This window comes from Gymnogyps californianus, chromosome 1 (genome assembly GCF_018139145.2).
Source record: "Gymnogyps californianus isolate 813 chromosome 1, ASM1813914v2, whole genome shotgun sequence".
Lineage (NCBI taxonomy): Eukaryota > Metazoa > Chordata > Aves > Accipitriformes > Cathartidae > Gymnogyps > Gymnogyps californianus.
Window position 1 is genome coordinate 17,317,939 of NC_059471.1, and position 16,034 is coordinate 17,333,972.

Below are 16,034 nucleotides of genomic sequence, written 5' to 3' on the forward strand. Positions count from 1 at the left end.
CTAATCCTATGCTCCCGTGACAAAATAACTGAACTGTCAAGCAAAGGAGGTGCGCAAATTCCCTAGAAACCACAGGCCATGAGCGACGAGGAACTCTGAAGGTGATTTAGTGCACTCCACTGCTCCAAAACAGTCACCCCACCTGTGCCATTCCCCAAAAATGCCCTTCAGCCTGTTCTCCAAACCTCCAGATCCCAGAGCTGTGGACCCCAGAGCAGGGTATGCTACTCCAGCTCAGGCACTGCCACCACTGGCTGAAGAAGACATCACACACATTCATATATGCTAGTATAACATACACTAAGCAAATGAAGGAAGCTGCAATTATTGTCAGCGTTGCCTGTCTGGGTTATAACAGGCCATGTATTTGCAACATGGATGTGTTTTGCTCATCTTTCAGCATCTTTTTTCCAGCCCTTTGGAGTTTTTCCAAGAAAAAAAATAATCTCTTTTTCAGAGTCCCGAGTCTCCTTGAATGCAAACATGTCCCATACTAATTTCATCTGTTTCTGCCTTTTGTGCTTCTCCCTGTAGAGCCCTTGCAGACTAAGGTTGCAGATACCAGTGGGAAGGCAATGCTGCCGCTGATGTTTGGCTCCAATGCAAATAAAGCCAGGATTCTGCCACCAGGTGGCCAAACACCTCGCAAACTAGCCCCTTCCTTCTAGTTTAGAAGAAACCCTTATCATCATCTTGTATTTTCACATCTGATACGTTAAAAATAAGTATTAATGTTTAAATCACGGCAATTCACAAAAACTAAATACGATAAAGACGCTTGAAGACAGATGGGAGAAGTGAGCATCCTCACTGCACAGAAAACTCGCTTCCTACGAATGCTGCGCAACTCTTCTGTGAATCAAGAGCAAGAAAATGGTGGAGTCCTCACAACCCACTTGCATGTCCTCTCTTCCCATCATTAAAAGACAATCCAGGCTTTCTAGCACTGCTGTTTTGTTAGGCAGGGACTCAACCTTTTTAAAGTTAATTACTTAATACGCCAGAATCATATTACTGTTCTCATCTGCCTGTATTCCTGTTTGATTTGTATAAAAATGTACTAAGGAAGACAACTGCACCGTTTAACTGCAAGACTGAACTTGTTTTTCGTTAGTGGAGAGGAAGATAACAAAGTTATCACAGACAGCAGTTCCCACCAAGATTCGATTTGGAAGCTTTGCACAGAAGCTAAAAATAAAAGACAGTGCGGTCATAAATCATTTAAAACAGCATTCGTGGACACGGAGCACTTCAAAAAGGATGTGATCAACTGAAGTGAATGGGATCTCAGGGGTACACAAGGAGCTGGGATCTGAGAGGACCTTCTGGGCGCTCTCAGCAACCCAAAGCCCACGTGCTGGGTTGGGGCAGGGGATATGCAGAGGCGCGGGGGCAAATTCACTCGGTCCAAAGGGACAGCAGTTTCGCAGCTGTCAGAGGGAGCTATTAACTTCGGACATATGAAGTTAGTGTTTGTAAAGAGCTGTGAAGATGAAAGTCCTGAGGATTAAGATTTCCTTGGAGGGCTTCACTCTTTTTTTCAGTTTTAAACAAAGTTTTTAAAAGGCTTCGTATTAGGTAGGAAATATAAAATGCTATTTATCCACACAGTCTTCCAGAGAGCTATATACAGAGACAAGAACTACGCACACAGATGTGAGGTGAATTCCATATCATCTGTTTCTGTTCTGATACTGGCCAAAATATTTTTGCTCTAAAGAGAAAATAACCCAAAAGCTTCCCACAGAAGACTACACATCAGGGAAAGTGGAGAGCTGGTTCACAGAAATCTCTCAAGAAGAATGTGCTGTTTGTAAAAAGAGGTAATAGCCAAATTCTCTGATCACTCTGCCTTCAAAAGCATATTAAGTTGTTATTAATAACAAATAACATATTAAGGCTTTTAAAATCCCGAACCTATGTTGTAATTATAGATAACATTTTCCCCAGAGTTCTCAGGAACGGCCAGCAGTATATACTTTTAAATTCAACCAACCTGTTTAGAAATCACTGCAAGTACTTATGGCACATGATTTCAGACAAGTCTCTCAAAACTTCTGCTGGGTGGTGGTCCTCTCACTATCTGCCAATAGCAAAGGGCAAAGAAAGTAGGTAATTTACCCCGAGACCAGTATGGGCCAAACTAGGACCTAACCTCAAGCTTTCCAGATCTGCTTTACATGGGCAGTCGGTTTCCACTCTAAATGCAGTTGGCTAAAAATACTAAATATGGGAATACTACATTAATTTTCAACACATAATAAGCAACAAGAGAGAACTGCTGCAAACATCAGCCACAAAGTTTAATTCAGTAAGTTGTTTCAATAAAGCTGAGCCATTTCACTGAAATACATTGATTTTGACCAAGTTTTCTTTGCTGACAGACTAAGGTTCAGTGCTCTGATCACTTCTGATTAGAGAGATGAAAACCCAAGCAAAAGAAACTTCTGATTTCTGACTGTAAAATTACTATTCGACATAGAAGTACCTTGCAACATTTGAAAGATTCCTTGCATCCACGTGGCACAAAGACAAATGCTATACAGGGATAGCCACACTAAACCTTCATCAAGCGCTTCTCTTGGCTAAGAGAGTCAGACATTTGCCAAATTTAGACTGCTTTTACATAATAAAATTAATAATAGTAGGTATTGGTCCCTAACCAACACAGTCACTAGAACCTAGTGAATGATTTGATTAACGCACCAGGTCACCTACAGTAGTGTAAGAAGAATCACTCTCTAAGGCTCCATTAACTTTATTGACTAGGCCAACACTGAATATCATGTGAACTTAGACATGCAGCTCACAGGTGGACACATAGAAGTGTTTTAACATTGTGCTGAATCCCACCTGCAGTGTGTAAAAGAGATTTCTTCCCATTTCAAGAATATTCAGGAACAGCAATAGATGGAAAAGGAAGAAATGTTGCTTTGCAGCAAAGGGGCACTTGCTTAAGTCTGAGAATCTAGCACATCCTAAACCTGCCGAAATGTAGTGACAGTCTTTAAAGGGAGAAAAACAGCTCAATAATTAGAGATTTGCCACCTTATCTTCTGATCCTATACAATTACCAGATAGCCAAACTATGTACAAGTCTGAGTAGAACCTGACGTTAATTCTTCCCCTGTAGCCTGTATCTGTGTTGGTTTTGGCTGGGATGGAGTTAATTTTATTCATAGCAGCTTGTGTGGGGCTACGTTTTCGATTTGTGACCAAAACAATGCTGATAACACACTAATGTTTCAGCTACTGCTGAGCAGTGTTTGCACAGCTCAAGGCCCTCTCTGTTTCTCCCTCTGCCCTCCCAGTGAATAGACTGGGGGTGCGCAAGAGGTTGGGAGGGGACACAGAGAGGCAGATAACCTGAATGGGAATGGTATTACAGGGATGTCTGATTTTCAGCCCATTTTTTTCCCCGTGGAAACACAGAATATAATCCTGGAGTTCATTTCCACCTCACCTTTCCCAGATTATATCAGTTTCTGACTCTTCTAAAGCCACCCTTCCTATGGCTTTTGCTACTTGTGACACCCACAGCACCAACATCCATAGCAAGAATAACGGTATCAGAAGTTGCAGTAAGTCCATCAGCAACAACGAAAGTGATAGCAGGGAAACAGGTTAGCCAGTGTACACAAATATTGCAGGGCACACATGGATGTGGCATCAATTTGTAGTTGCCACAATACAGTATTGCTGCTTAATTTTGTAGACGACTCAAGGGGCTGAAAAAAAAATCATTTAAAAGCAGAAGTAGAATTCAAAATTATCTCAGAAAAATGGGAAAAAATGGTCTATGAAAAGGAAACAAAGTCAACAAAAATAAGAGCAAGAACCTAGACTTGGGCAAAAAATATCCAGCTATAATAGCAAACTGTTGACTTGGGAGCAGGAGAGGATCTGAAGATTGCAGGGAGTCATGGGCTTCACTATGTCATACTCTCGTGAAGAAGGCAAACACTGCATTATGGGGGGGAATGAATAGGAGGATATTCCACCAAGAATGGCAGTAACCCTTTCATATCAGACACACTGATAACACCTCACTGAGATATCCACTCTCGAGACTTCCATCACATCACATCTTTATGAACCAGAAAGACGCCAGAGCACAAAAGAATAAGAAGAATAGAAAAAACAACCTACAAGAAAACATTGAAAGAATATGCACAGTTTAACCTGAAGACTAGAATTTCAAAAGACAACTTAATTGCAGTCTTCAAACATGTAAAAGGAACCTCCAAAGAATGAAATAATGTTTCACACATTCATAACAGACAAGATAATAAATACTGGACTTGAATCATGGACAATTCAGATTAAAGAGTAGGAAGACAAACGTTTCATGATGAAAAGAGTGAATACTGGAATAGGTTGTCCAGGAAGGCTGTGGATTTTCCCTCCTCAGATATCTTAATAGAGAAAACAGATCTAGGAATGCCACAAATGTACCCGATCTTGTCTCGGGATCAACTAGATAATTTTATCTCCCGTCCTCCTCCTCTGATTCTATGGATGCCACAAACCGCTTATGAAAGGCTTCGGGTTTACTTAATACATTTCATAAATCCAGTGTGAGCAGATCAAGTATATGAACAAGTTGTAATTCCTTTCACGTACTTAAAACTACCTCCTCCTCATGATAAGGGACATATTCTGACATTTTTAATGGTGCAAAGCCCAGTGTAACTCTAGTGAAACCATAGTCTGTCTCAACAGTTGTTCTCTAAATGTAATCAATGCATATCCTAATACACACAGTCACATGGAGAACCGGAGTGCTGGTACTACTCTAAGGAACAGTAGGCATGCCAGTTTTTGTACCTTTTTTACTACTTAACAGTAGCAAATCCTTACTATCAACCGTGGGAGAGGGTGATTCAGGCAAAGACCCAAAATTTTAGTACAGACTGGTCAATCTTAGTGGCTGGCTGGCTGAACCAGCCAGTCCTAGCAAATACTTGCGAGGTTTTAGCTAAGTTATAATAAGCTATATTGCTAAGACTATCTACCTAATGAAAGAGCAGCTTGGATAAAACAATGAAAACCTAATTCCTGCAATAGCAACCAGGAAAGAAGAGAAAGGGACTGAAAGAGCACAAGGCCACCATTTCTGATTGAATTTGCCCATGTTAACTCTAAACTAAGAGCCTACATACTCAGTTCCAGTTGGAGATGCCATCATCCATAAAGACGCTGTATTACTGTCAGTTGTCTTCTTCCACCTCACAGGCAAGTTCTTGGACCTACTGAACTAGGGTCAAACATTCAAACAGTTGTTCTGCACTAAAAGGGAGAACGTTGTAAGAGTTGGAAGAGCTATAATGCTTTCCAACAACTACAAAGCACACACCTGGAGCTGGCTCTAAAAAGTGTCTAGAGACATGAGAGATCAGCTGGCATCCCCAAATGAAGCCTTGTAAACCTGTGACAACAGCAATGGGGAAGCTGTACAGTGATAACTGTGTATTTATGCCACATTAAATACCTGCCAGCTCTGTTAGCTGTTCATATCTTGTCTTACAAGTGCTACTCCAAGCCATTTGCACATAAAATATCAGAATTAAATAAGATCTTAAAATCACAGCGGAAAGAGCTGGGAGAGACTTTGAAAAGTCATCTTGTCCTGTCTCAAGACCAAACTGTACCTATCTATCATTCCAGATCGACAGGTGACCAGTACTTGTGCATCAATGACCAGAAAGCACAAATCAGAAAATCTTGAATAAAAATATTGCCCTCAAAGACACTAGTCTGTGAAGAATGCCTTCAACTTTACTCTAAAATGTTAATTATGCTTGTGGTTTTTGCTAAATTTGTTTTTACTGCATGTATGCTCTAGGGTAATTGCTTTACAAAAGCTAAAAACTTAAAAAGAATGAATTGATGGATTTTCAATTCTAAGACAGAACTTAAAGCAGGTTCATCGGAGCCATTTCAGGCCACCAGCTGCCCTCCGACCACATGTACAAAGGCACATGCAGCTTGGGCACCAGGGAATGAACTTTTTACATCTACCCACACATCAAGAGCTCAGACTGTGCTTTCTCTAACGTAACCAACACATTCATTTTGTGTTGTGTGATGTGCCTCTGGGCTCTCTGTGTACAGCACTTAGGTCACACCTAGGAGGCAGGACACCAGGGAGGGTAAAGATGCTTGTTGGTAAAGATGTCCTCCAATTACGCAGTCCTTTTAAAATATAGTTCTAGTACTTCACAGAGACTTTATCATAAGTCTCAGAATAAACAGAGATAGCAGGGCAGTTCTGCAAGATTGATCACCGGGCAGGATACAGTGTTTAAAACTACAAATTCATCAACTTCTACAATGATAGATAACACTTTTCCAAAGATTTTCCTGGGACAATCCTGGGATTGAATTATTAGCTTTGAAATCTGGGACCCAAGGAAAGCTTAAATGTTCTTTTAGAACCAACTTCCAGTGGTTCTTAACGTGGGGGGTAAAATTTACACCAACTTCCCTGTAAAGGGTGTAGCAGCGTGACTTTCTTGAAGGAAGCATGTTACCCTTCCTTCTCGCTTTTAATGATATATACAAATGCAACATCTAGAAAAGTAACGTTACCACATAGCTCCATCAATATACACATGAGAATTATGATGTTAGCAAGCTTGGATTTCTAAAGTTTGTTCCTTCATACTGGATTAGATTGTCTTGATTTGTGAGGGCTAAAAATGGCACTTTTAGCTGGGATATTAAGGATCTTGTTTCCAAACCAGCTACGCTTAAAGTAAGAGTATAGCAGCCTCTGTCTCCACATCTTTTCATCCAGCAGTCCAGCTGGAATTAGAAAGAGAAAACATGCTTTAATGATACAAATACAGATGCAGAAGACAGGAAATGCTGAAGAAATTTCAACCGAAGACAGAACCCTTAAGGGACCCATCAAAATGTTTCTTCTTTCATAGATTGCAAGAGATTTGTGATCTCTTGCCATGAGAGTTACTATTTATTTTAACATGTTATTTTCCAATCAGAACTTGCATGAAATTTAAAACAAGTTGGTTGAACTCAATATGTAAAATCCCACTAAATCACATTTGATCATGACTCTAGGAATAACTCATTGTTTGGATTAATGAACAAACTGGAAAAAATCAGCCCAAATAGACCTAAGAATGAATGTTGCTATATTGATTTCCTAGCAAAGCAACAAAAATCCACATTGTTCTCCTCCAAGTATTTTAACAAGTACAAAGCAACAAGCCACCACTGTTACACCAAAACTGCACTAAATGCAGCATCTCTCAGTCTTACTCCAAAGGAAAACACAAAAGGTAAAGGGAAAAGCAAGTGGAATATGGACATAAATGAGAACTACCTATCTGGAAGAACACCAGTAACTAGCAGAAAGCCCTGCTTTCCATTTTAGCTGAGTTTACCTCAGCTTACATCAACCTCATTTTACATTACCTCAGTTTACATCAACGATGACTTCAGGCAATCACCTTGACATCAGCCAACCACTGGTTATGGATAAGAATAATGATACCACGGCAGCTTTTGCACTTCATTTTGTAGCTAACGGTGTGGTACAAATTCATGGTGCTTTCCTTCAATTTGAGCAAAAATAATAACCTCAAAATGTGGGTCCTTAACACAAGGACAACTGCCTCATGCTTCAGGCAGCTTTCTACAACAACCACATGGGCCTGGGGAATACCAGGTTAAACAGTACAGCCTGAGAAAAAGCAAACAAGAAAGTGAACATCTCACAGGAGCCTGTTTAGCTCATTTTCCCCAAGACAGACCCACGCTGGGAATCTTCAAGGTATCAAGGCCTGAGGCAGATGATCTGCTTGACTACAGCATCCATCCTGGTTCTCTCCAGAGAACTTAGTGACAAACATAATTGAACAAAAAGCTCTGGAGCCTGAGCTCCTGCTCAGACTTCACCCAGGGCTTGATGAAGCAGCAGTAACGATGCTGTGCTGGTGCAGCACACCTTCCCTGAAACCGCTGAAAGACCTGGAATGCAGGTGAGAGGATGCAATTCCTTCAGCATAGCAAGGAAATAAAAAGGAGGGGAGTACCCCGAGTTGGAAAAAGCTGACTTGATAGCAGAGAAACATTGCATTTTATGTCAGGCACTGAGCACAAGAGTAGCAGCATATATTACATCTAAGAATCTTCTTGTCTGACAGGGCAGGACATGGATATGTTCTAACACCTGTTAAATTACACACAGATTCACTTGAAGAGAGAAGTCCCTTTTCCTCCCTGGTTACACCAAAGAGTACATAGGAGCACATTTATAGCAATGTAAGAAATCCAGCTTCCAATCCCTGTTCTCCCTAAAGACACCTGAATTTACATTTTCCACCTCTCAGTGCCAAAGAATTTAGGTATTGGGTATTCTTCTGGATGAAGGAGGTCTATTTAAAATATTTGAATATTTATAAGAGTAAGGACTGAAGTCTAAGCGTACTGTGCCTTCCACGTAAGTGCCCTAACAAGCTGTGTTCACTCTCATAGCCTCATGAATATTTAGAGATACTTATGAAGAGGAACAGCTTAACCTGAAGATATGCATGTCTGGTCAGTGACCAATTACAACAAGATTACTGTTCTCAGTGTATCTGGTAAGCACAGTCTCCCATTCTGAAAACTTCTAATAGGGTAAGACACATTTTCCTGTATCACTAGCTTGACATTGTTACCTTTACTCCATATTTCAGAGTCCTTTCTGGTCCAAAGAATATCAGTAGTTTTGCTGAAACCAGAATAATAAAATATGCACAGATCATGAGTCGAAGAGAAAGACTTTTCTACGTACAAGTCAGATATCCTTTGTGAAACACAGTGCTTCCCTTGAGGAACACAAATTTTGAGAGAAGTGATATTTAGAAAAATTGCATCTCCAGCACAGCATTAGATAAAGACTTTTCTGTGGCCTTAAAAGACAGTCACCTCCGCTCCTTCTTGGCTATCCTCCAGGGGGGCAGATGAGACCAGAGGCAACATACGCTCTCAAAGAAAACAATTTTTAGTCATGCTTTACACCACCAAAGACTGCACTTTACCTAAATTTGCTTCAGCGTTACCACATTCTAAGCAACTACTAGCAGCTACTATTTCATGTCCTGTAATCTCCCCAGTAGCCTAAGGAAGATCAAAACTTACTGGAGAACAGTAGAACTGGCCCTTTTATCCATGGCTTGCTGGTGAAAAATAGTATAAATCAGACATTAAATCACAAAAATTATCATGACAGCTTATTTTTAAGTTATTTCTCTTGCAGCAACACAAATTTACAAAGATCCTACAGAAAATAATTCACAACACAGTAGATTTCTACCTCTACCAGACTTATTTGCCAAAATGGGGGGGGGGGGGAGGGCAGGGGGGGAAGTACTAGCTCTTCAGGGAAGTTGTAAAAGACCACCAAGGGACTAGAAATAAACACTTATTCAACCCTGTAGTATTTAGTGATCCATTTCTTAATCTAAGCAGTTCACAATAGTTAACAGAGCTGTACAGGGCAATGGTTCAGCAGGAAAAGAACAGGAAGCACGTTGAGACACTTAGACAATGCCTCAACCTCTCCTATGCTAAGGGCCTTCCACTTGCCATTTGGAGCCTTTCCCTGTAGCGCTGCAGTCTTTTGTTTGCAAGTCTGCTCCCTTTCCCTTATGCACTGGGAGGACGCTGCAGCAATGTTTTCATCTGTGTCCTTCTGTCCTTGTCCTGTTCTCCCAGCTCTGCACCTGCAAAGCCTGAGCCTGCTATGTCAGGTTTCCGACGGAAAGTGATTGACACTGATGCGAGAATCATCCTTTTTTCCCCTCGCGCTTTCCTACCCCCATTTTGTAACTTCTACACAAAAGAAAAAACAAAACCTAGTGAATAACACAGTAGACAGTAGTCCTTCAAATAGCGGATAGGCATTTCCCAGTGGCATCCATGCACAAAGCTTAACAATCAATAAATGCGCAACTCTTGCCTCCGATCAGAGTATGCTCCAATCAGTGCTAAGAGCAACACAAGCAGGAACAACCAGCAGGGAGTTTGAGCAGGTCCCGATCAAAACTATACAGTTATTATCAGAAAAGCATTATGGCGGACCACCTGCCACACTAGAGGGGATGCCCAGGGGAGAAGAGTCACCTGGGGAGATCCCTGTGATGATTTTCTTCTTTGCTGGCCATTGGAGAGTGTTTTTCCTTAAGGTTCGTCCACTCTCCTCTCTTTTTTGTTTTTTGTTGTCATCAGAAGTAACTGTTACCATTAAAGCTGTCACTTGCCACCAGCTATGGACTGTCTCATCATCCTTTGTGCAACAGGTCTGCTTGAAAAATACTACTTCATATTGAAAAAAGAACAAAAAAATTGCATTAATTCTTGTGCAGGGGGGCAGCAGCAGGTTTATCAATCACATCCTCCGTGAATGTTTGTATTACTGCAATGACCTCAACTTAAAGAACACAAGGACTCAAAATCAGAAAACTATTTTCTGTACAGCTTCCTTCTGCAACAATGTATTTGTATTAATCAAAATGTTCTCAAAATGTACACCACTTTCTACAAAAAGTCACCATGATAATTAAGCACTGGCTCTATGCTAAATACAGTATAAAAAAATCAGTTGCCTCAAAGATTATAAAAACTCCAAAAGCAGAAGCTACATTCTGAAGAACTCCAATGGCCACATGGATATTATTCCTTTGGCTCAGCTAAAAAATGAAAAACTAAAACCACTATACACTTCTGGTTTGTCAGGCTTGTGGGTTCGTGTGATCCACAGTGTCCAAACCAACAACAGGTAATCAGCAATTAAACAATATCCTTGGTTTTAAAATATATTAGCAACACATAACACACTGGTGTTATTCTTAACATATGAAATATCCTTTAATATAATTTATGGCTTATATAGTCCTTCACTGCAGGGATGTACTCATTCTTTCTTTTTGGTGAAGTCATATGGTTTCCACCACTGTGCAAACTGCAACACCTTCTTCCTCTGATCCTCAAAGTTTTGTCTGATTCCTTTTCTCCAGAGCTGCGGTTCCAAGTCCAGCATGCCACCAATAATTTCCTTTGCAAGTAGAAGACAGACAGATAATGACAAATGCAAAATTACCATAATACTTCACACTATTTTACCACAGAATAAAGAAATATATATTTTCAAATGATGAGATTATTTGTCACTGTTTTCTTCAAGTGCTAGTTATTAAAACTTGAAATTCTGAAAAATATACCAATTCAAAAATTAGAACTGTAGCTGTTACATGGTTGCCTCAGCAAAATTCTTAAGTACAGCATAGCGATGTACTGCATAAAAATCCTAACATTGCAAGATTGTTAATATATTAGTACATTTGTGACTAAGAAAAGTTCAGAAAAAAGAAAGCTGCCCACTTTGCTCTTAACTCCTTCTGAAGTAAGTTATATTTCTCCCCAACCACTCTTAATGTTTTTGCAATATTCACTCTTTCAATAAATCATTGCTGTGACATAATAAAGAAAGGAAGAATTTATTGCAGCTCTTCTGTATATACTATACTCTCTATACCACATGGAGTAATTTAACCACACAAGTATTTTACTAGGAGTTGTCTGTGAGTCTGTGTGTGTATGCACACTAGCTTACACAAGCAGGAGTCAGTGCACCTATACGAGAATACTATGGCCATGAAAACTCTTAAATAGATGGAAGTATTTTCCATCTATTAGATTATATGTCAAATATCTAGAGTTCCTATTAATTCAAAAGAAACATGGATCTAGAATCACATTCTGAGTATCAGCCAGTGAAGAAATCAACTACTCTCTTATTCAACAAGCCAAGTTATGACGACTCACCAAGAAAAGCCAGCTAATAAACTGGGATAGGTACATCAAAGTGGCTGCTCTGGCAGCATCTGTTTTAACTATTTAAATTTTACAAAACAGAGTATAATTAGTAAACTGATCTTTTACATGACAATACCTTTCCAAAGTAATAAGGGAACTTGTGTTGATCTTCAATGACATGAGCAAATCCTCCTTGAAGGCCAAAGTCCACAGAAAAGTATGGTAATCCTTTAGGAACCTATACACGCAAAACCACATTTTTAGATGCTTAACAGACTGTAGGCATTTAGTTAACCTCCCCACAACTTAATGAACTTGAAAGTGGTTTTACAGTTGATATATCACATTTTATTTTAAACCACCCCTCAAACCCCGTATGTGTAGTATAAAATTGCAACAGAGAAACAGTGAAACAAACAGGTAAGGGGAAAGAACAATACACAACAACTAGATAAAAAGACATGGAAAACTGAAAAGATGATTACTGGGTGGCAGAACCTCCAGAGGCCACCGCTGCAAGCACCAGGTAAGAGACAGGGAGGGACCAGGCAGCAGCATGCACACTGAGCCCATGCCTTCCTGACTCCACACCTCTGAATTACATGGGTTGACTAGAAATTTTAAGACAATCACCAGCAAGTTGCGTTTATTAAAGATAAGGTGTTGTGTGATAACAGGAAACATCTACCCAGTGGAAACATTGACACTCAGGGGGAAGGGGAAACACCTTTATGGAGAATACACTACCAGAAAACCCCACTACATGACTGGAAGTTATCATTAACTCGCCGAATCGGATAATTTTATAATTCAGTCAGCCTACAGAGCAGACGCTGGTTATCCTGCCACAAGGAAAGACCCTTCAGTCTGACAGAGTGAGAAGTGCATTCATTTATTGCTACAGTATTGCAAGTAGTTTCTGCTGTTCACTGCAACAAGTTATTTTCCAGTCTTTTAAATGTTGAGGATGTTCCTGTACAGATAAGATTTACAAAGCCTCAAATTCATAAGCATTTCCTCTGCTACAGTCCAAATAATTGTGCAATTTTCACAAGGTATGTTCCATACATTGCTTGAAAATTCACTCTAAAAATAATTAAGACTTAATACAGAGGGGCAATGTAGCATAGCAAGAAAAAAAACATTTTAAATGAACTTAAAAAAATCATTAAATAAGGAAAAAATGGGCTGGCGGGTGACACCTTAAGGAAGATGTCAGCTTTATCTTATTTGTGTCTAGCAATGTATCAGGTCTGGCTGGGACAGAGTTCATTTTCGTCACAGCAGCCCATACAGTGCTGAGTTTTGGACTGGTGACTAAACCACTGTTGATAACATGCTAGTGTTTTGACTATTGCTGAACAGTGCTTGCTGCCGGGTCAGCTCTCCTGACTGTGTCCCCTCCCAGCCCATTGCCCACCCCCAGCTCCCTCGCTGCAGGGAGCAGAGGGAGAAGCAGAGAAGGCCTTGATGCTGTGCAAGGGCTGGATGCTTAGACTCTGCCTCTGGACACCATAGTCCCAATTTCTGCACACAATCTGCCTATTAGATGATGTCTCAGTCATGTCTGACCCTCCTTCCAGGCACCAGCATCTCCTAATACAACTCTCCAACTTCCCAAACGGCAGCTTGGTCTCTAAACTATACTCTTATATCTTCCTCAAGGATACAGGCACTTCTTTTACCCTAAAATCATGTTAAAATCACACAACCGTGTAACAATTTACACTCAGATGCACTGTATTAATTTAAAGAAGTGTCGTGACTTAATCTGAAAACTGGCCTACCTTCAATTGGGTATATGATAGTCACAAAAATGTATGGCTAAGAAGATTCTTAAAGAAATTAAAGGCCCTGATGCCCTACCATGTGTCAAGAAAATTATACTTCATTTATTTGTGACACATGTTGGCTTTCCCTGTTCTGAAACACTGATGAGCAGAAGATATCCAAAACATGCCTTTTTTGTTTTCTTTTTACATCCACCTAAGTTTAAAGTCTTCCCTAAGTCCTTGCTACAAATTAACTGAATTCCTTCTTGTCTGCACCCAATAGTGCTAGCGAACAACTAAGTACTGTCTTCTGTGAAACAATCTCCTATATACAGAAAACTACCATCACATCCCATTTCAGTCTTTTCTTTCCTAGACTGCAAAACTTCTAAACCAGTTTCTTTAGTTAAGTTTTCTAACCTACGCTCTCCTCTTCTGTAACTGTCTTAAAACACTGTACCCAAAACCAGACCCAAATTTTCCTGGTGAAGCCTCACCACTTTGAATAAGGTGACCCATAACTGACTCCCATTACGTTTATATGACATTTCAGCTTACGTGGCAGAACAAATTGTCTTTTTGCTACCTTTGCTACCACTGTTGGTTTATTTCAAGAGTCATCACAATATACAAAACCTCCCCTACTATACAGCCACTCAATCCCTTACTCTTCTGCATTTAATCTCCCTCTTTGTCACATCAGGCTTCAGGTCTCGTTATTAAAACCCATCTCCTCCTTCTCCTAAACTAGGATTTTTTTAATGCAAAGGTGCTATATTTACTAAAAGACACTGTCAGAAATTAAGTATTATTACTACATAGTAGTAAACTACTTGTGGTAAAGTCTATATACCACACATCTTTAATATTAAAAAGATGGAAAAATTTTTGAACCTAACAGTTTCAGCATTATTTCTTTAAGATTTGTATATACAAAGATGTTTCAGTTTAGTATCCAGGAGACAGATAGAGTACTGTTCCCTTGTTTTAGAAAAAAAGACTTACAATGCTATTTATATTTTCGCTTCATAAACTTAGCAACACAAAAGGCTGTTCTAGGTCAATGAAAAAAGACACATCATATTTTTTCCAGGAAAGTAATTTGCAAATCTTTGATCTACCTTAATTCTTACAGTTAATCAAGAAAATTATGCTGGTACATGTCCTCAAAGTGCCAGCTTTTTTCTCAGTGCTTGCAGCTCAGTCCACCAACTGTTGAAATAAATGGGAATCTTTTCCCTAATGTCAGTTAGGAGTTCAGTCAGACCCTTAATTCTCATCATACCTATGTCATCTCCTGATGCACTAATCTAATTGTGTTCCCTTTCTGCCCTCTTTGAAACTGTTAATAACGAAAAAAGATGACAAGAATTTGCTGAGAAATTCAGTGTTCAAGACATTTCATTACTTACAGATTTCCGAACATCTTTTGAAGAAAGATCAATTAACTTCTTGTTCATGGACCACTCTTCATCAGATTCCATTATAGCTTTCTGTAAAATCATTTTATCTAAATGTGAAAATAGTCCTTCATACAGCAAGCAAAGAACTAACTTTTTAATGTAGTGAAGTACACTGCACTGCAAGTTCTAATTATTTCTTAACAAAGTAACTTTATTTTTGGCAACCTTTCTGATTTCCACAACTTACACACTTTATAAAGGCATCATATAATATCTTCAAACTCACTTAATTCTGTTCTTTTTTTTTTTTAAATTTAACTTTTGCCTGACACAAATTATCTCTAACAAGTTTCAACTAAAAGGTCACATTCTCTTTTTACTAAGCTCATACAAAACCTCTTATGAATTCATTACAGTATATTAGCCTTTTTTCTTTTTTTTTTTTCCTTTTTTAAACACTAAGAGGAGAATCCAGCTTAGAAGGCTGATTGCGCCTAAAAACCTTTAAAACTGCCTCTGTATCCTCCATAGTATGGAAGTGGGTATAGTATAGTGCAGGTACCTTTTAAATTTCATTTGCTGTGTATTTTAGTGGTGGAAACTTCTGAAAGAAAGTTTTATGCAAATGACATTGCATTAGATCTTGTACTTTGTCTTTCCTTTAGTATTCAGACAAAACACAAGTTTCACCAGCACCTGAAGCATAGCAATGAAATCAACCAGGTGGAGAGTTTCAAATGTGGTAAAAGTTACTGCATTGCTGTTCATCATACTGACTGCTCCACTTCATCAAAAACCAATCACATTATTTCCAGAAAAAAAAAAATAATATTTCAGAGAACAAATAAAATAATTTACTTATAAAAGGCAAATCATGACCCAGTTGCTGAAAGCCAAAAGGCCTCAGTTCCAGGCAAGAGCTTCAGTGAGCCTTTCCTTACAGGGTCAGGAGAAAGTGACCAGAAAAGCTACAGAAGAAACACCTATCATGCTGTCTAATGTTCATCAGAGACACATGTAAAATTTGGGCTTA

The 16,034-nt window shown here is 39.4% G+C and overlaps 1 protein-coding gene across 4 annotated transcripts in view; it reads right to left on the reverse strand.

The window, feature by feature from the left end:
- Positions 1 to 10,465: 10,465 nt before the first annotated feature.
- Positions 10,466 to 16,034, reverse strand: part of CWF19L2 (CWF19 like cell cycle control factor 2) — an 87,212-nt gene continuing 81,643 nt past the window's right edge. For all 4 annotated transcript variants that reach the window (XM_050912416.1, XM_050912425.1, XM_050912397.1 and 1 more), the window contains 3 exons: positions 15,011 to 15,091; positions 11,963 to 12,064; positions 10,466 to 11,065 (listed from right to left, as the gene is read on the reverse strand). In XM_050912416.1, coding sequence (XP_050768373.1) covers positions 10,925 to 11,065; positions 11,963 to 12,064; positions 15,011 to 15,091 — 324 coding nt within the window. In that variant the 3' untranslated portion in view covers positions 10,466 to 10,924. The remainder of the gene's footprint in view (positions 11,066 to 11,962; positions 12,065 to 15,010; positions 15,092 to 16,034) is intronic.